This window comes from Chelon labrosus, assembly GCF_963514085.1.
Source record: "Chelon labrosus genome assembly, chromosome: 10".
Classification (NCBI taxonomy): domain Eukaryota; kingdom Metazoa; phylum Chordata; class Actinopteri; order Mugiliformes; family Mugilidae; genus Chelon; species Chelon labrosus.
Window position 1 is genome coordinate 17,009,251 of NC_140360.1, and position 20,638 is coordinate 17,029,888.

Here is a 20,638-nt window from a genome sequence, read left to right on the forward strand (position 1 = left end):
CATTAAAAATATAATTGTATCAGGCTTTTCTCAATTTAGAACATTTTAATGCTGTGTTTAAGTGCGGTTGGCGAAGTGAGTGAGAGTGAACCCACTCAAGAGTCACTAACCGGCATCAGCACCACAAAGAATGAAATGAATTAACAGAGAAGCAACTAGTTTATTACAAGCAGTGGAAACACAGCTAGCTTTACACGAGTTTGCAGTTAATAGCAGAATACAAAACGTCCTCACAGACATTCACCCTTGACACAGCAGCTCTCTGGATGTCATGAAAAACTGAACCAATGTCGGCAACTTAAATAAATCTGGAAAATGTAAACAAAGGGAACATAGCTCAGAGGGAGGCTGCTAAACAAGACGGAGAGCGCATTTTGTTTGTCCACAAGGACACTTAAGACTACTGCAGAATCAATGCTTCGAAGAAAAGCTGCCTGTATCGCATTTGCAAACTACTTAATTATCTTAAACAACCAAGATGTTGTTGGTCCCAGGCAGAGGAGACAGAAAGAGAGCACACGAGTTGTAAAAAGAAACGATGCACTCAAAGCATAATAGTGTAACAATCATTATTGTTATAAGAGAGACAGCTGGTGAACAATCATCCTTGTCTCTGCTGGGTTCGGTTACCACCTTTGGTTTACATGATGTGACTCAGCAGAGTTTTGTTTTGTTACTCTGCTCTGTTTTTGATGCTCATTTTTTTTCCCATTTACCATCATCCTGACAAATTAACACCTAATGAATGGAGGTGAGGAGCAGTCTTTTTTTTTTTTTTTTTCCTTCACAAAACTTAACCTGTTCATTCTGCTCTTTTTAGCTTTTTGACGGACTTGGTCCCACCGTTAAATTAAGAATTAAAAAGCAGCTGTGACTGTATGGAAAAAAGGAAAAATACCTTCACAGCTGGTATAAAGTAAACACTGAAAATTTCTTAATGCTCTTTTGAATGTTTGATGAACAGGCTGACAGGAATAATTTTCTATACCTGAGAATAATTTTTTTTAACAGCTTCTTTGTTTGCTGCTCAATGGATCCACATGGTGGAAACACCTCCTTCTTTTAAAGACACTCCTGCTCTGCAACATGATGGCTCACTTACCCTGCTGCACCCCTCCTACTATCCTATCGCTACTCCCCCCCCTCATCTCACCACAACTCAAAGTCTGTGAGGGTTGACCCATTTGTAAGTGCCTTCGTAGCGAAATCCAACTCTCTTTGCAAGGTCGTCGGCTTCTGTGGGGCCACGGCTAACAAGGAAAGAGACACAATCAATGGTTAGTATGAAATTTCGCATTGTTGAAGGTAGAGTGAACAACATGTCCTACCTTCCATATTTGTAAGGAATAGGCCGCGGCTTCTCTTTGTCTATGTGATGCAGAAGAGGGGTGAAGATCCTCCATGCTTCCCTTAGTTCATCACTGCAGACACCAACAATAAAACACGCAGAAGTAATGTCAGGTAATATATAAGCGACTTGAGCATTTTTACATCCGCAGATATGAGGCAGAGAAAAGATGCACTGTGGCGCCATCTAGTGACGCTCTTACTACATGACAATTCAACACACAGGTTTAGTTTATGAGAACTATCATGAGACAACAACGGTGGGAAACAGAGACAGACCTGCGTACAAAGTGCATCTGACTCCCACAGAACACATCCAGGATGAGGCGTTCGTAAGCGTCTGGAAGCTTTACATCCTGAAAACAACAAGTTTAAAATATAAAAAATACGGCAGAAACAGAAGAACAAATGAAAGACTACAAAAAAAAATAGCTCTGTGTTGGGTTTTAGGACTGAAGTGGTTAATTAGTTGGTTAATTGACACGTCAAACAGCAGTCTACTTTGTCAAGTCTGTTTGCAGGCTCCAGCTTCTCCAATGTGAGGATTTAATGGTCATCTTAGTCTTCTATGATAGCAGAATGAATATCTCTGGGCCATCGGTTTGAATATATCAAACTAGGAACTGTGAGTTATCTTTGTGGTTTCCTGTGGTTAGGCCAAAGCGATTATTTGAGGAAATGACGGGCAGATTTATCTTTAATTGCAGATGTGGCTGAGTATCCGTATCTTTTTTTTTTTTTTTTTTTTTACACAGCGTGCGCCACAAATAAATCTGCTTGAACCTGCCTTGTATCTGCTCTTGTACGTGAGGTCCAGCTCGGTTTCTTCAGGGCTGAAGTAGACGCCAGGCTTCTTGCTCATCATCTTGGCATACACGGCCTCGTTGGGCTGCACGCGCACCACCAGCTCATTCCTGCGACACTGATTTCCAAAAATGTCTCCTGGGACATCTGTGAACTGCAGCCGCACCTCAGCCTTCCTCTCATTCAGTGCTTTTCCACAGCGAAGGATGAAAGGAACACCTAAGGAGAAACAATTTCATGTTAAGTCAACTTCACATGAGGAAAGGGAACGGGAAGAGTGAAGATTTTGAATTTTGTAAAGAATGAAGTGTCTCTACCATCCCAGCGTTCATTGTGCACATAGAGGACAGCGGTGGCGAAGGTGGCCTGAGTTGACCCTTTAGGCACCGTGGGATCGTCAAGGTAACCCAATTTAGCATCTCCCTCACCATCCGGATCGCCCTCATACTGACCCAGCACCACATCTGACATGGATATTGGAGCGATACATTTCAGCACCTTCACCTAAAGAGGGAACGTACGATAAGAAAGAAGGCACACTTCATATAAACTCTTAATACACTGAAAGTCTTCACAGTGTCTGGTTCCTAGCAGACGAGTTTGTACCTTTTCATCTCGGACATCATCAGAGCTGGTGGAGGCTGGTTTCTCCATGGCAACCAGGCTGAGCATCTGGAGTAAGTGGTTCTGCATGACATCTCTGATCGTGGACAGGAAACAGGTGGTTATACAAAAAAAACAGAGAGGAGGCTGGGAGGCTGTAATCATGTTAAAATGCCACTGATGTACTTGCCAAATGTTTAATTCTATATGTCTGCACTGAGCTTATAATTATGAATTACTGACGATACTAAAGTGCATTATACAGCTTGTAAACATTTAGCAGGTGGTTTATATCTCAAATTGCTACAGGTGCATAAAAAGCCATTTGTTTGTGACTTGCAAGGTGTTGTTAATTAATTATTAATTTATTGCTAAACACGTGTAAAATTTAGGTAGTTGCTCTCCGCTCATTTTATATTACTTCAAATCAAAAAGCAGGGAGCAAGGTTAGAAGTTTGTGTTCTTCTCACCGAATGATTCCAAAATCATCAAAGTAGCCTCCTCGTCCCTGCGTGCCAAACGGTTCTTTGAAGGTGAGAACCACACAGGCCACGCTGTCCCTGTTCCAGATCGGCCCGAAGATTCGGTTCCCAAACCTGTAACAAACAACAAATCACAACTGTTCCGTGCTCAGAAGCAGCACACAGCGCACAACGGCACAGCTGTTCATGACAACATGCATAAACATTTATCTTCAGGTTTGTTCCTGGTTCGAAGCCAGTTTCTATTTATATGGCATCATAAGGGCTTTGCTAAACCACAGCTGATACTGAAGTGTTGAATAATCAACAGCTGATTATTGTTTTGGCATTAAATTGAGAAGAAAATGCTCCCATTTTTCGGCAGTGACTGAAAAAGAAAAACCAACAAAGCTGGTATTGAGTTTTATTATGAGCGTCTCAAATATAAGTCATAGTGACTGAGTTTACATGTTCTTTAGTATCCTGGTTTTGAGGCTTATCCCGGATATGGTGTTTACATGGAACACAGAGAAACCCGGTTATTCATATCCCTGTATACATGATAAATACCAGAAACCCGTTTTCTGATCGCTGCATCCTATGTTTCCAATGTTTTCCAACGCGACCTAACTTGTTCAACAGTGCGAGGTGGAAAACCAGCGTCACGTAGCTTTTCCGCAACAGACTTGAATATGTCGGCATTTCTGTGTTTTCTGCCATCTAAACACGTAGTTATGTTGAGTTCTTTCATTATTTTAAGGCAAAATTCAGTCTCTTTGTCGCTCCAAAGGTGAGAAGTTCTCGTTGCCGCCATGTTGATTGTATATCTGGTGCGTCACTCGCGCCTGCGCAGACAGTGGGCAGCCGTCAGAGACCGGGATAAGGTGTATACATGCTCCAGCATCCCGGCTGGATACTGGAGCATGGAGCGTCCTGTTTCTTGAAACCAGGAAATGGGCATAACCCGGTTTCTGAATTCGGGATATGGTGTTTACATGCACAAACACAAAAACGGGATACTTCAAAAACCCAATCAAAACCGGGATACTAAAGACCGTGTAAACTCAGTCAATGAGACATACTCTTCTATACTTGTTGTAAACTGGAGTAGACCTGACTGCACGTGATAATCTGAATTTTTAAAAAGTATCATACGGTAGAAAAGCAACTTCATGTGAAGATGTGTTTCCTACCTGAGCACCATGAGGTTCTGCACCATTTCTTTGCCCAGATAGTGATCGATACGATAGATCTGTTCTTCGGTGAAGAGCGAGGAGAGGTGAGCGGACAGCTCCTCGGAGCTCTGAAGGTCATGTCCAAACGGCTTTTCCACGATCACCCTGTTCCAGCCTCTAAACGACACACACAAAGAAGAACATTAACAAATTGATCTCTGTCCACTTAGTCTGGCCCTGCGGTCACGTTTCCTTAATAAGCACCACAATAAGTTTTAAACTGGTTTCTACTTGAACTGTAACACAGCTGCAGATACCCTTCTTTGGATTTACCTGACTTGGGGGAAAAAAATAGAACTAACAACTCTCACTTGTATGCCTCTACGATCTGGTCAAGTTGCAATTTAGAGCTTTCACAGTCGTTAGAAATAAAATATATAAACAACAACTTCCCACAGCTCAAAGTATAGCCTTCAAGTGCCTCGTTTTATCTGTCTGACAGTCTAATACTGAAAGATATCTATTTAAAGTACTAGGTGACAAAAAGATATTTCCAACCTTAGAAGCTGGAACCTGAAAATGTTTAAGGTGACAATACAATACATCACTGGATGTTTGGGACATGCTGCTGCCTACTGAGACTGACGTCCAGTTGTCAATACAGACACAGCAGGAGGCACAGAGGAAAAGCACAGCAACCGTTAGAGACAGGGAAGTGTATACTGACTTTGCACTCATGCAGTGATGCTTGATGTTCTTGGTAACATCATGGTACACGGTAGGCGGCAAGGCCAGGTAGAAGAGACGGTTTGCCTCTAGTCCCCCGGGAAGAGACTGGATGTGTGTATGGAGTTTGGAGAAGGAACCCTCGTCACCGTATTTCCCGCTGATATACGTGTTCCTGCTGAAGAAGGCCGACAGCCGCTCCGCTTCTGTATCCGTCACCTGGCGAGAGGGTGCAAACATTTGTGCATGTATGGATTATAAGAAGACAACTGGCTTCATTTGGAGTTTTGTTGAAAGTGATAATGTTATATTTACATTCAGCATCTCAAAAATGTACTTGAGGTCTAATAAACATGTACAATGAATGTCCACACTCATAAAATATCATGTAAGGGAAAACATTTACTGGGTGGGTTTATTTATTATAATTTTATCCATTATATATTTCCACTCACTGCCCATTTCATTAGGTACACTAGTTAAAAACGAATGCACTATTAAATTTAATATTATAAATCCCTTCCATCAGTTAAAAACAACTCTGAGTTGCACCTCAGAGGTCCAGTCTTACCTTCAGGTACGGCAAGCAAGCGGTCCGGATGGCATCAACTGTCAAGTCAGAGCGAGCAAAGCCTACAAAATAAGTCTGCTCGGGGAGGAGGCCGTCTCTAAACAACCACCTGGGAGAGAACAGAGGAACGTCAGAGGAGAATCCTCACCGGCTTCTCGTACATTATACCACTGATGCATAATGGGTCACTGAGGGCTACTCACCATAGAGTTGGATAGATTTTTTTCTTAGCCAGATCCCCCTACAGGTGCAAACACACAATCAGATGACTTCACTTTCAAGATACACGTTATCTAATATGTACACAAGCCTTAAGTGTTGATAATTTAGAGTCACTGTTTATTTAGCCAATGACCTCCAGCTTATCGTTTTCCACTACACCGTCACACAGTGTTACTTTCAGCAGTTAAGACGGCTGTTATGGCTCGTTTCAGAATTGCACAACCTCAGTAATCTCACTGGAATCGGTGCCAACCAACAAAACACAAAAGACTGCCTGGCAGCGCACGGAAGTCGTCCTGACGAACCTGTCGCATCCTGACTAACCTGTGGCTTAACTGTCCAATCTATGCTCAACTGTCCTATTGTCTACTAGATCTGTAATCACTGTGAAATCTGACAGGAGGCTCTCAGAAAACAGGGAAACACTGCATGAATTGTGTCACATACCAGAACACGAAAAGGAAACTTAATTAAAAATGAATTCCCATAACAGTATACGGATGACCTAAATCACAATCTGATGAGGAGAGTCGCTGCTCGTCTCCCTTTAAAATGCTCTGCTGGGAGTTCCTCAACTTGTAACCCTGATATCTTGTTTAACGTTGTGTGTTTAAAACCATTTCAGATGTTTCACTTCAGTGAAGAAGAAAAAAGACAATATTCAAAACAACTTAGTTACATAATGTCACGAAGCTGGACTAGAATAAGTACTGAATTAGCACTGCTCAGTACATCTTTGTAGAAGTGGCGACTGTATGAGATAAGTACACACGCTCCAAGGCTCCAAGTAGTTTACAGTTCACACACACCTCCACTAAACAAGCACATTGAGGCCTCACGCAGACCAGCCCTTCACTTGATCTGCCTGCATTGCACACTGAAAGAAAAACGCTGACAGTCAGTGACGCTGCAAAAAATCAGGGACAGCGCCACTCTCTTGCACAAAGAGCAAACGGTGCCAAACGACCGCCTACAGTCAGGCTAGTTCAGGATTTATTACGTGTGATGTCAACGATAATGGAAGCAGTGTCTTTGAAGATGAAAAAAAGAAAATAAGAGAAAACAGTTCTGTTGAGGGTGTTACCATTCATGTTTAATGAAGGAACAACAGGAGGTGAAAGAGACGTGTTTGGACAGACTAAGAGAGCCAGGAAGCCAAGAATCAGGAAGGTGAACTGAAGCGTTGGGTAACAAAGGAAGAAGGAAACAAATGTTGAAATTTGAGTTTCTGAACACCTGAACAGTGAAAGAGAGATGTTTCATTATGTTATTTGCAAGGGAACTTAACTTTAACATTTAATTATATGCATCAAAAATGTTTTTATATTCCTGAGTATCACTGATAAGCACCGCTCTATGCTCGGCCCGGCTTTTTTCTTAAATTATGCTGCTAAATGTAAATAAAAGGCATCGTTCAATAAACCAGGCTCATAAGAAACACACCGATGTAAAAATAAACAGAAGGTCACCGTCATTGATTTTATCATATTCAAATTATTTAATGTCCTCAAGTAATGAGCAACAGCTGTCTATATATGGGTTTCTTTCAAAAACAGATTAAGTGGATCTTGTTTGCAGAAGCCTGGTGAAATCAGTTTCAACATTTCCTTCAACGCACTGTGTGCAATTATTGCACTATTTTTGAACGTTTCAACACATGGCCAGATGTTCTTATCTAAGCGGGCTCCAGTGTAAATGTGCCAAATACAATAATGAGGGGGCAAAGACAAGCGTTATAGATCCTGATCCTAAAAATGGAACTGGAGTTTTTTTTTCTAATCTCACAGTGAGATAACTCCAGATCCTTCGTTTCATCACTTCCCATTTTTAGGCCTAACTTATACAATGACTGATTGCAATCTCACCGACGCTCCCATGATGATGAAGATGTGAACGTCGGACTGATGGAACTCTACATCTTCATGCAGCTCCTTCCTCAGCTCCCCGAACACCTCAGAGCGAGAGAGGGGGATGTTGCTCATTTTCTCTAAAAAGAAGAAAACCAGAAAATCCAGTCAGGAAAAAAAATGAACACAGCCTTTACTGTTGCACGTGAAACGAATCATCAAGAAGACAAATACAGACTGTAACAGGAGTTTGAGCCTCTAAGACTGAATAACAATGAGTATCTAAAACACACCCAGCATCTGACTGGTGGACATAATATCCTACACACGACGACAACTAATAACATGAAGAAAACAGTGTGCTGTAAAGTTTACTACAAGTCATGTGAAGTATGGTACAAATGTTTTAAGAGCTAAAAGTAAAGTGAAAATGCTTTTTATTAAAATAACCCCAGGGGTACTAGCTCATTAATTTCACACAAAGTGGAGTAAACCTTTAAAACAGCACCGGGTTTTTTAGGGTTCTTGGATAGTAGTTTGTTCCAAGCTTCTTGTAAAGCTTGCCACGGTGGATTTCTGTTTTCAGAAAAAGGTTGGTCTCTGCAAGTAGTCTCACACAGAGAGTTGGATGTTGATATTAGGGCTCTGTGGGCGCCGTACCGTCTGTACTCTTTGTTCTTCTTGTAGCTGGAGACGGTTCGTTATGACTGGACGTTTGGGGTAGTTCTGCAGAAGGAATTTAGAACTGATCAGATGCCTCTCTGATGGCTAATAGAGGTCTCAAACCGTTGCATGAATCAGTTAACTGCCTATTAAAGAGCACAGTGGACTGTTAAAGCTCACCACTCAGTTTTTGCTGCAGGGAACAGTCAATTTCTGCGGTTAATCAACATTAATGAACAAATCATGTGCAGCAGTGGAAACGCTTGCTCTTCCTTTTCTCGGGGGCCACCCTCATGAGAGCCAGTTTCTGCAAATATCTTGAGATTTTACATTTTCTAAAATTCAAGATTAATTACAGACTATGGTTTCTCTTAACCAAGCATTTTTTTTTGCCATAATATGGATTACAGTAGTTAAAAAGTGTCATATGCTTCATACCAAAACAAATTCTGCACGACAACAGTGATTTTCTCTATATTATACATAGTTTAAAGCTGTCAGCAAGGCAAATAGTGACTACTCTGTAGAATCTAATATGAAACAAAGCTTGCCTTGTCTTCACTGCACCATTCAATTTGTGTTACTTTATCATTTTGATGTCTTCAATTATGGTAACTTCTCGCTAATCTATGAAACTGAACAAATGGACAAAGCGACACTTGATTTTAATGTAACCTTCACAGTGCAATACAGTACACCATTTTGTATTTATTCATGAAACTGATTGATCTAGATCTGCAATCTAGACCGTGTAAGAATTCCAGTATTCAATGTATATTTTTGACATTTTTATTAGGACAAACACCAAAATCCACTCGATTGATGTTTCCTTCTTATCTTAAATGACTGTAAACAGAAGACCAGACAAAACAAGATATTTAAATACATCACTTGCCGCTTTGGGAAACGGGCATGGGCGTTTTGCAGCATTTTAAAGTTTAAGCAGTTAAAAAAAAAAACAGTTTAACCAATAATGGACATGGACACCAACTGAAGCATGATATGAAATCTAATATCAAACATTTTCTACATTCCTCCATAAAATTAAAGCAGCATTGTCTGAAAAAAACGTTTTGCAGGTGTACGTGATTTATAAATTGGCTATAAGAAACAAAATTACTGGCACTAGTCCTTTACTTCCTCCACTGTTTATGTTTCAGAAGCGTATTTGATAGAAGGATAAGATGAACCAACGAGGAAGTCAAATCAGGAAGTACCAGTTTGTTCAGTAATTTCATCACCGTCTTCTATATTCTGCAGGATAGATTCATATATACTGACAAGGCTGCTGTGCATCTCTGCAAAACTCCAGGATTACTATAGTTTATAGGTTATATACACAGTAGAAACAAATGCCATCCCTGACATAAACATGACACTGCACGTGGATTTCTGTCTGATGGTTTACTCCCAGAAATAGCCTAAAGTACACAACAAACTATAATGATATTAGGGAAATCCTCCACCCAATCCCGTATTTAGAGGGCTAAACCTTACTGCACATCGCCTTCATAAAGCTGGATGAGTTGGGCCAACATTTCAAGCTAACACGGGCTGACATGTCGTTGCTCAGGAGTGGCTGTTTCCTCAACAACTAGCGACTAATATCCAGGGTGGAAGAGCTCGGATTACGAAGCAATTCAACTGAGCCACTAAGCTTTTACCCTCGCACTGTCAACGGCGCAGTTATGACAACAGTACCCTACAAGAAACAGACCCAAACTACCGCTAACAGCTAGCAAACAGCGCCTTAGCCTGCGCCTAGCAAACGCCAACCGTTGCAAATGACAACAAACGGTAAAAGTTACACTAGTGCTACTCACATGTCCGTTAAGGAGATGATAACCTGGCAGTTAAACCCTGAGCAAACCCGACGGCAAGCACTCAGCCTTTATGCAAACTCACAGGCAACCGAGCCTGGTGGTGGTGCGCATTTGTACGTCCTTCCTACTTCCCTGTTGAGGTGACAAAGCAGAATTGAGAGATTTTATTGGTTTGGGAGAAACTCACCAGCGCTCGCTCGAGATCCCATCACTGTCGACTACAGTGACGTAACGGACTCCGCGGGTGGGGCGTGGCTTAACTGTACATTCCACACGCCCCGCCCTCCCCACAAGGACACACGTTCCTATCTCCATGACTTCTGAGGACCTTACGTTGACTTGACGTTAATTTTCTAAGCACGTACTGCAACAATAACCATAACTACTGCTTTACCTAACAAGCAATACATATAATACTTTATGACAGGATCAGTTCAGTGTTGGCTTTATTTATTGTTGTAGGATTTGATGACAATAACAAAAATAAAGAGTTATTTTTTGATTAGGCTTATTATATTTTTTCTAGTTTTAACTAGTTGTTACTGTGCTGCTATACTGAGAGTCACAGCACATAACTTTGTTGCACAACTGACAATGACAATAAAGTGTCTTAAGTTCATACTGGCCATAAAGCAATCATTTCTTTCAAACGGGGCCAAGATCTACAGCCCTTCGCTTCAAGCTAAATGCCTCTCAATGTTTAGCTGAAACTAATACGAGGCTTCTGCAGAAATAATGAATTAATTAAAGCAACGGGATATTTTCCAGACAGCTACACAGTTCCCTCTTTGTGTTTTGAAAAACAGCTGTTGTTGTTTTTTTTGAGCTGCAGTGAGATCATGTGAGAACTGTATTTAGAACTGAATTTCCAAAAGAATACATCCTCAAAGTAAAGTCCACACACAAATCAATGACTAGTCCAAGATGAAGACCCAGCTTTGGCCTGCTGTGGATTTGCAGGTGGACAAGATCACAATTCCTCCTGCTACTGCCAAACATTTTCCCGATGAGGGGTTCTTCACATTGTTTGTCTGGAAATAAGAACAGTGCAAATTATAAAATATCCTCCGGTGTTTTCACGAGTGTTACATTAAGATTTTACGGTAAAGTTTTCAGAAAGAGGAAATGTGAATCTCACTACATTGTAAATGTATGGAGATAGTGTCACATGAACTGCTGTAACGTTTCAGATGAAACTCATGTTGTACCTGTGTGAAGATCCACACTTGCCCTGGGGCTGCTTTTTCCCCCTGACACTCTTCAAGAGACACCAGAGAACTTCCAGGGGTTGCATCTAAACACAACTCAATACCAGCGCTGAGCCGCAACTCTTGATGGGATGTATACTCAAAATACTAGGAATCACAAAACAGAACATTTAATTGGATAAACCATGCCCACGCTCATTTGTATCAATGGATTTTAGAATGTGCTGTAGCTTAATATACTGGTTAACAAAGTGTTTTTCAACCATTACAGTTATTCATTGACCCATTCACTCATTTGCTGGGACTGGAGCCTATCCCAGCTGTCATTGGGCGAGAGGCAGGGCCATTATGCTTATGTGAACTCTAAAAAAAATCTTCACATAGGTTTGGACAAACTGATGTAACAAAAGATGAAATACCTGTGCTTCATGTTTCTTGTTACATTTGACCTTTTTAACAGGCTCCCATTTCTTTTTTGTCTTCACCACATCCAAGTGGCACTTCCAACCAGTGTTTTCCAACTGAAGAAAAAAAAAACGCACACACCAAGATTAGTTTGAAATAGACTTACTTGAATATGTTAAATTAAGCTGCTCATTTTTAACTGATTTCATAATACAAGTATTTTTATCAACAAACAAAAACGTGAAATAGTCCTGCTTATATCATTTATGGATTGGGCATTTAAAGACCCTATTCTAAAAAAAATCAACATGCACTTTTTTAGAAATACAAAATGCAGAAAGATGCTCAACTGGTTAAAAACAATTAAATGATGATAAAGACGTTTACATGTCCGTGCATGACAGGCCTGATCTCAGGGACGTAGGCTTCTGGGTAAATATTGTTCAGATACCAAGAGAAGTTCTTGCAGTCTAATCTCTCCCTGAGTTTACGACGTTCAGCAACATCTCCAAATGAATTCTGAAAGTAAAATGGCAAAAGACTTCATATCACACAAATGATGTGACCATGTTCTAAAGGTACTGTCCATTTTTTACTAACCGTTTTAAAAATGTAAGCCGCCTGTCTGTGAGCACGATAGAAGATCCATTTGTAGTCGTCCATCCAGACTTCAGCCAGGCGGACCAAGTTGCGGATGATTGCATTTGTGCCGTTGGGGAACGTGTGGGGGCTCTTTTTGCGGAAAATGTGTCCTACAACAGAACAAGGAATAATCTCCATCTGACCTCCACATTGCCAGACCTGCAGTAGAGAAGACACAGCACAAGATGAAATCGTATCTGGGAACACTTGGAAACCCATGTAAGCTACTCTTTTGCAAAACTTAAAAAAAAAACACTCTTACCCTGAAGGACATTTCCAGATTTTCTCCTCCCCAGAACTCCATCTGATCGTCGTAAGTTCCAATATACTCAAAGTATGCTTTAGATACAGAGAACAGGCCACCAGCGAAGGTAGGAGTTCTCCAGAATAACAAACAAATCAATCAGTACCCATAAACCAAAACAGATTTAGTTTGAAAGGAAAGTTGAGAGTAAGATGAGAAAATGCGTAGCTAGAGCTGCAGTTTTGGCTTTTATCTTATAATATATGGAACCAAAAAACAAGAGCAAAGCATTATTGCCATTGTAGTAAGTGTATTTAATGCAGAGCTGAAACCAGATGCATATTAAGCATTCTATCATAAATGTACCAAATTAGAAAGAACATTTTGCAGCCTTCCAGACCGACATTTATGTGAATATTTCACTGTATCTACCTGATAGGATAAGTCTCATTTTTCCGCTTCTTAATCTGCTCTTTGGGGACAAACTCCCATCCGAATTTAAGCTTCCAGTCAAAATTCCCTCTGCTGTGTTCATGCCCTTTAGGGACTGGCTTATTGAACTGTAGGTTATCTTGGTCAATAGTGTTGATTTTTGGGCTCACCACAGCAGTAGGTTGTGCTGCTATCCGAGCCAGAAGAGGCTCCAGCCATCCAGGGAAGCATTCACCTGCATAACAACAGTAGTCTTTCCACTATTTACTTTGACAAAATACCAACATTTCTGAAAAACAATCTACCAGGTAAGAAGCACTAACTCTATTTTTGATCAATAGACATGCATGAATACATTACATTATGAAATACATACAGTGGGAATCTAGGAAGGTGAGGACCTCTCCGCGAGCAGCCTGAGCTCCCAACAGTCTAGCTGTGATCAAACCTTTCCTCTGTCTCTGACGTACAACACGCACTATATTCAGCTGTTGCACATATTCGTCCAGGGGAGCCTTCAGGTTATCTGAAGAGGAGAAGAGAATTAAGACAGGTAAGCATTAATGTAAGATGTGACAAAATAATTATTGCAATATTAAGTTATCAGTGATCTGGCGGACACAATTTATCAATCCTTTAGAGTTCCTATATACCTGGTGTCCAATATTCACTTTTAACTCTGGTTTTGGTCTCCACCAGCTGCGAAAAAAAATGTCTGGCCTTTTAGCTGCACGTATATGGAAACGAACCTTAAGCATTAAGTCTGAACTGAAAAAGTAAAATTGCAGACTGTACAACCACAGACATTGGAGTAAAGTTGCTTTACACCTCTGTACGACCCAGCAGTGATAACTACTCACGTACTTATATAATTTAGTAATATTTCAATGCAGGAGTTTTCACTTTGTGCTATGCTTTTACACGACATTGAAACCAGAGAAATGAATAACACAGACGAACTTATTACGTTTTAGTGTTCTCCAGCATGGGAAACCTGGGTCCTGGCATTTATGTTGATGTTACTTTGATTCGTACCACCACCTGCACATTGTTGCAGACCAAGCACACATGACATCCTGGTGCCATTTGTTCACTAGGTAAGTGGACAGGATTCAGCAAGGGAACCCTGACCGGTCTGTGGCTATGTAACCTACAAAACAAACTGTGATGTCCTGTGTGTTCTGACATTTTTCTATCAGAACCAGCATGAGCTTTTTTAGCAGGTCGAGTTACAGTAACTCATCTGTTGGAACATACAGACCAGCCTTCAGCCCTCATGTGCATTATTGAGCTACATGACCCTCCAGTACACGACTTTACCTTCCTTGGGCTACCTTTGATAGGTCCTGACCCCTGCAGACCAGGAATACCCCAAAAGAGCTGCAGTTCTGGAGCTCTGACCCAGTCATTTAGCCAAAATAATTTAACCCTTGTCAGCGTTGCTCATCTTTCTTCCCTCTAGGACATCAACTATAAGGGCAACATGTTCACTTGCTGCCTAATATATCCCAATATGCACTCACCATCTGTGCTGGCATCATCCACCAATATGATCTCTGTGAGCAGAACAGCCGGCGCTGTGTGTAAGACACTGTAAACTGTCCGGAGCAGAGTGGACCAGGCCTCATTATGAAACACTATGATCACACTGGTGGTAGGGAGGCCAGGACAACGCCAAAACTTCTGTCCCAAGCAGCTGTCCAAAATGAAAGTTAAATAAGACATACATTTCTTCTTGAGACTGCAGTGTCAGTGGTAACCGACACTCTGATGAGATAAGGAGAAATTAGGTTACTCACTCCGGATGTCTTGTGTCTTTGCCCAGATCACGGTGCAGAGAGATGCGATCACTGGCAAACTGGTTGTACTGGTTGTTAATATATCCTTGTAAATACTCTTTATGTTCTTCAAGAGTCATTTGGTGTGACACAAAGGGCTTTCCATTTGCGCCTTGTGCCGTGGGATCTTGCAGAGGCCTCTGAAGGTGAGGCTTGAGCTCCTCTTTGGTGTAAAATCCTGGCAGACAGTTGAGATCTGGGGGATTTTGCAATTTGCCAGTGCGCTCAAGACTGGATCCCGTCAGTCTCACCATAATTCCCATAGTGAGGTCTGAAAACATGGCTGTGTTGTTGAGGTAGCAGTACATGATGAAAAATGAACACAGAAAGCAGAATAATAACTTTACCCGAAGGGTGAGTTTAATGAAAAGTAGACGCATAATACGCACAGGGAAGCACAGGCCGAAAGCAAAGCTGGTGGGGAAAAAAACAAATCCCAAAAATATGTCATTGTAGACGGCATACACACAAAAAAAAACTGAACAAATTGAATCAGTCTGAATTGTTTATTATTATAACACTGATGCTGTAGCAGGACTTAAGATACCACATTCTGTTGTTTTATTTAAATTTTCCTATTTATATATAAATCTGTATATGTGAAAACATACATCAGTATGTGGAAACTACCTGTATGTTATATGCTGATTTTAGTAAAGATAGACCTTATAAAAGGAACAGTTCATAACATTAGATGTAAGGAAGACATTTCCTTCAAGGTTTTATAGAACATTATACTTGAATGAAACTCGTTTTAAAAGCTATGTACACAATTAAGTTTGTGTATAAAAGTGCTCAAAACTGTTCAGTAAAAGTTTTTAGGCCAAACAAACTAGACAGAAAATCACACCCCTTTAAAATCGTAACTATTAAATCAGTACTTACTATTTTTTCCAGAAGGACATAATAAAGTCCCTGCTCTCCTTCTTCGTCCTTTCTGAGACAACGACTGCTCAAACTGGTTTAAGTCCACAGGTGTACTAAGCCTGCCAGTCTACATGCCTCACTTATGAATCTTCTTAACATCTTACCCAGCATCTGTTGTTAACTTTCTGTTTTCATTTGGGCTTTAATTGTTTTGCATATGAATTTGGACTTGTGTGTTTCTTGTTTGTTTATCCTTATAGTTTGAAATTAAACTAAAGTCAAAGTCAATAAGAGATAGCGTTTGATATTTTAGCTCATATTATGATACTATGCTTAAAGGAGGCGGACATTGGAGAACGAGAGAGAGCGAGACGGGTTTTCCAACAGACGGCCCTGCTGTTTTTCTTCCTTGTGACTTCGCTGTGTGACATAGCCCGCCTGTGTGATTGAACTGTGACCGCCATTTTCCATTGTCATTGACATCGGGAGACTACCATCACTGTCCCTTATCCCTACTAACAAACATTGGATTCGTGAGTAATAACTGAAACCCTTTTGCACGTGCTTTTATGCTGAGTGAAGTGGCCATTATAGTTTTCAGGCCCCGCCGCACACAAGCTTCGTCAACAGGCCTGCAACGGGTTAAAAATCTCATTATTTGGGTGTGTCTTATAAATGAATGTGTGTGTGGGCCCACAGGTAAATATTGAGTTTCGAGTTATTGGCTATTGTGAATTAAAGCACAGTGTTTCAAAGGTGAATTGAAGATGCTAAAGGGGTCAAATTTAGTTTAAGAGTATCTTACAAATTGTTTTTTCTTCAAGTTAAAGGAAAGGTGTGAAAACAAAAGGAACCTGTGAGTTTTATTTTTGAAAATCTCTTTATTTACATATTGCATTTTATTTTATTGAACAATCAAAACCTTTTACATTTTATTTAATTTTGTAAATAAATACCTGTGAGGATTTATGCATTTAAAGTACAGTCGTGGTGGTCATTAACCTACACTATTAGAGTCACAAAAGTTATTAAAGTGACATATAAAATAGTTGTATTTTTCTACAACGAGCTAAAACATCTAGTTTGAATGTCAATAACCCCACATGGTGGGGATGAATGGCAATGAATGGCATTTTAATGCGTGGAGATGAAAATAACTCAAATGAAAGTGTATTGAATAAAATAAATCAAATTAATTTATTACATAAATACTAATTAAAGTTAAACAGCTGTCTGGTCCTATTTGTGGGCAAGACATGTGATCTAATAATAAGAATAAGAAACCTTTAATAGTCCCACAATGGTGAAATTGCAGTTTGCAACAGCATACAGAAATGACAGAGATAGAACAGATAATAGACATATTGCACATATTAATAGTGCTCGCCATGGAGCCTAACAGCAGCAGGAAGGAAAGACCTTCTGTATCTTTCCTTCACACATCGAGGGTGAAGCAGTCTGCCACTGAAGCTGCTCCTCAGTCCCTTCAGGTCACCATGGAGGGGGGCCGGACTCATCGTCCAGCATGGAGAACAGTTCAGCCAGAACTCCCCCATCACCCACCTCCCCCAACGAGTCCAAGGGGCAGCCCAGGACAGAGCTGGACTTCCTGATGATCGTTTCCAGCTTCTTCCTTTCCCTCTCCGCGATGCCACTGCTCCAGACCATTCCACACAGGATGGCCGACCCCGCCACAGAGCCTGCAGAGTGCGGCCAGTTCGAACGTTTTATATGGCAGCGATCCCACGTTGCCCATGGTTACGGAGAGGGAAAACCACAGCGCCACGCAGGGCGATCAGCCGCTCCAGCCTCCTGTAGCCAATGCGCACCTGGCCGCTTCTCGCATAGTTACGCCGCCGGCTTCCTGCATAGTAACGGTCTGGATTTTGTTAAAAATATTTGGCTATGGCGAGACTCCAAATAAAAAACAAAACTAAAAAAGTGCAATGCTGTCTGAAAAAAGTATAGCCTATACAAAAGTAATGTCGAAGTGAAAGTGAATTAACAAAGAGAGATAGAGTAAGAGCTGTTGCAAGCAGCTGCCAGCTTCAACCGGCGCCGCAAAAAAAAAAAAAAAAAGAAAAAAATGGGGGGGGGGCGGGGCATATGGCATGTGGGCGTGGTCAGTGACGTATGCGGAAATGTGATCCATTATTCCAACTTCGAAGGGAACGTCAAAGCCAACAGAGCTTTTGGAACTATGATCTCAACTCTTCTATAGACCAGTTACTCATATCTACTTGACACTTGCACTATTGGTACTCGTGTCTAGATATTCGTATTGATTCCATACAGTTATCGACAGTGAAGGAAGACCACATTCTGCACAGACAACTAGCGTTCCCGGACCCAGTGGGGCATCAGGACCCAGCGCTCCCGGACCCAGCGGGGCCCGGCAGTGGGGCATCAGGACCCAGCGCTCCCAGACCCAGCAAGGCATCAGGACCCAGCGCTCCCGGACCCAGCGAGGCATCAGGACCCAGCGCTCCCGGACCCAGCGGTGCCCAGCAGTGGGGCATCAGTACCCAGCGCACCCGGACCCAGCAGGGCATCAGGACCCAGCGCTCCCAGACCCAGAGAGGCATCAGGACCCAGCGCTCCCAGACCCAGCGAGGCATCAGGACCCAGCGCTCCCGGACCCAGCGGTGCCCAGCAGTGGGGCATCAGTACCCAGCGCACCCCGACCCAGCAGGGCATCAGGACCCAGCGCTCCCAGACCCAGCGAGGCATCAGGACCCAGCGAGGCATCAGGACCCAGCGCTCCCGGACCGAGCTAGGCATCAGGACCCAGCGCTCCCGGACCCAGTGGTGCCCAGCAGTGGGGCATCAGTACCCAGCGCACCCGGACCCAGCAGGGCATCAGGACCCAGCGCTCCCAGACCCAGCGAGGCATCAGGACCCAGCGCTCCCAGACCCAGCGAGGCATCAGGACCCAGCGCTCCCGGACCCAGCGGTGCCCAGCAGTGGGGCATCAGTACCCAGCGCACCCGGACCCAGCAGGGCATCAGGACCCAGCGCTCCCAGACCCAGCGAGGCATCAGGACCCAGCGCTCCCAGACCCAGCGAGGCATCAGGACCCAGCGCTCCCGGACCCAGCGGTGCCCAGCAGTGGGGCATCAGTACCCAGCGCACCCGGACCCAGCAGGGCATCAGGACCCAGCGCTCCCAGACCCAGCGAGGCATCAGGACCCAGCGCTCCCGGACCCAGCGAGGCATCAGGACCCAGCGCTCCCGGACCCAGCGGTGCCCAGCAGTGGGGCATCAGTACCCAGCGCACCCGGACCCAGCAGGGCATCAGGACCCAGCGCTCCCAGACCCAGCGAGGCATCAGGACCCAGCGCTCCTAGACCCAGCGAGGCATCAGGACCCAGCGCTCCCGGACCCAGCGGTGCCCAGCAGTGGGGCATCAGTACCCAGCGCACCCAGACCCAGCGAGGCATCAGGACCCAGCGCTCCCGGACCCAGCGGTGCCCAGCAGTGGGGCATCAGTACCCAGCGCACCCGGACCCAGCAGGGCATCAGGACCCAGCGCTCCCAGACCCAGCGAGGCATCAGGACCCAGCGCTCCCAGACCCAGCGAGGCATCAGGACCCAGCGCTCCCAGACCCAGCAAGGCATCAGGACCCAGCGCTCCCGGACCCAGCGGTGCCCAGCAGTGGGGCATCAGTACCCAGCGCACCCGGACCCAGCAGGGCATCAGGACCCAGCGCTCCCAGACCCAGCGAGGCATCAGGACCCAGCGCTCCCGGACCCAGCGAGGCATCAGGACCCAGCGCTCCCGGACCCAGCGGTGCCCAGCAGTGGGGCATCAGTACCCAGCGCACCCGGACCCAGCAGGGCATCAGGACCCAGCGCTCCCAGACCCAGCGAGGCATCAGGACCCAGCGCTCCTAGACCCAGCGAGGCATCAGGACCCAGCGCTCCCGGACCCAGCGGTGCCCAGCAGTGGGGCATCAGTACCCAGCGCACCCAGACCCAGCGAGGCATCAGGACCCAGCGCTCCCGGACCCAGCGGTGCCCAGCAGTGGGGCATCAGTACCCAGCGCACCCGGACCCAGCAGGGCATCAGGACCCAGCGCTCCCAGACCCAGCGAGGCATCAGGACCCAGCGCTCCCAGACCCAGCGAGGCATCAGGACCCAGCGCTCCCAGACCCAGCAAGGCATCAGGACCCAGCGCTCCCGGACCCAGCGGTGCCCAGCAGTGGGGCATCAGGACCCAGCGCTCCCGGACCCAGCAGGGCATCAGGACCCAGCGCTCCCAGACCCAGCGAGGCATCAGGACCCAGCGCTCCCAGACCCAGCGAGGCATCAGGACCCAGCGCTCCCGGACCCAGCGGTGCCCAGCAGTGGGGCATCAGTACCCAGCGCACCCGGACCCAGCAGGGCATCAGGACCCAGCGCTCCCAGACCCAGCGAGGCATCAGGACCCAGCGCTCCCGGACCGAGCGAGGCATCAGGACCAAGCGCTCCTGGACCCAGTGGGGTCTGGCAGTGGGACATCAGTACCCAGCGGTCCCGGACCCAGCGAGGCATCAGGACCCAGCGCTCCCGGACCCAGCGAGGCATCAGGACCCAGCGCTCCTGGACTGTGTTGTTTTAAAGCGTTGTTTAATCTTTTGTAAAGCACCTTGGTTCACCTATCGGTCGGTGTAAGGTGCTATATAAATAAAGTATGTTTACATTTACATGTTTTGAGTACTTTTTAAAATCAGTAGTTTTACTTTTACTTAAGTACATATTATTGGAAATAATTTACTTC

General features: G+C 44.1%; 2 protein-coding genes across 5 annotated transcripts; both read right to left on the reverse strand.

Moving 5' to 3' along the window:
• Positions 1-140: 140 nt before the first annotated feature.
• g6pd (glucose-6-phosphate dehydrogenase) lies at positions 141-10,471 on the reverse strand. Of its 4 annotated transcripts, XM_084553842.1 has the most exons (14): positions 10,243-10,418; positions 8,417-8,482; positions 7,775-7,896; positions 5,891-5,928; positions 5,688-5,796; positions 5,118-5,335; positions 4,409-4,567; positions 3,225-3,350; positions 2,758-2,851; positions 2,469-2,655; positions 2,135-2,370; positions 1,627-1,703; positions 1,329-1,421; positions 141-1,250 (listed from the first exon to the last, which is right to left on the reverse strand). In XM_084553842.1, exons 3-14 carry the CDS (start codon positions 7,889-7,891, stop codon positions 1,160-1,162), a joined length of 1,545 nt encoding a protein of 514 aa, XP_084409968.1. In that variant the 5' UTR covers positions 7,892-7,896; positions 8,417-8,482; positions 10,243-10,418; the 3' UTR covers positions 141-1,159. The 4 variants fall into 4 exon arrangements, with proteins under 4 accessions (XP_084409968.1, XP_084409966.1, XP_084409967.1 ...); XM_084553840.1 differs by lacking the exons at positions 8,417-8,482; positions 10,243-10,418 and adding an exon at positions 10,430-10,471; XM_084553841.1 differs by lacking the exon at positions 8,417-8,482 and having other exon boundaries at positions 10,243-10,417.
• LOC311494668 (polypeptide N-acetylgalactosaminyltransferase 6-like) lies at positions 10,454-15,518 on the reverse strand. The gene is made up of 10 exons (XM_084553839.1): positions 14,973-15,518; positions 14,697-14,869; positions 13,550-13,699; positions 13,174-13,408; positions 12,760-12,877; positions 12,456-12,656; positions 12,243-12,374; positions 11,870-11,971; positions 11,451-11,597; positions 10,454-11,273 (listed from the first exon to the last, which is right to left on the reverse strand). Exons 1-10 carry the CDS (start codon positions 15,389-15,391, stop codon positions 11,157-11,159), a joined length of 1,794 nt encoding a protein of 597 aa, XP_084409965.1. The 5' UTR covers positions 15,392-15,518; the 3' UTR covers positions 10,454-11,156.
• Positions 15,519-20,638: the final 5,120 nt, after the last annotated feature.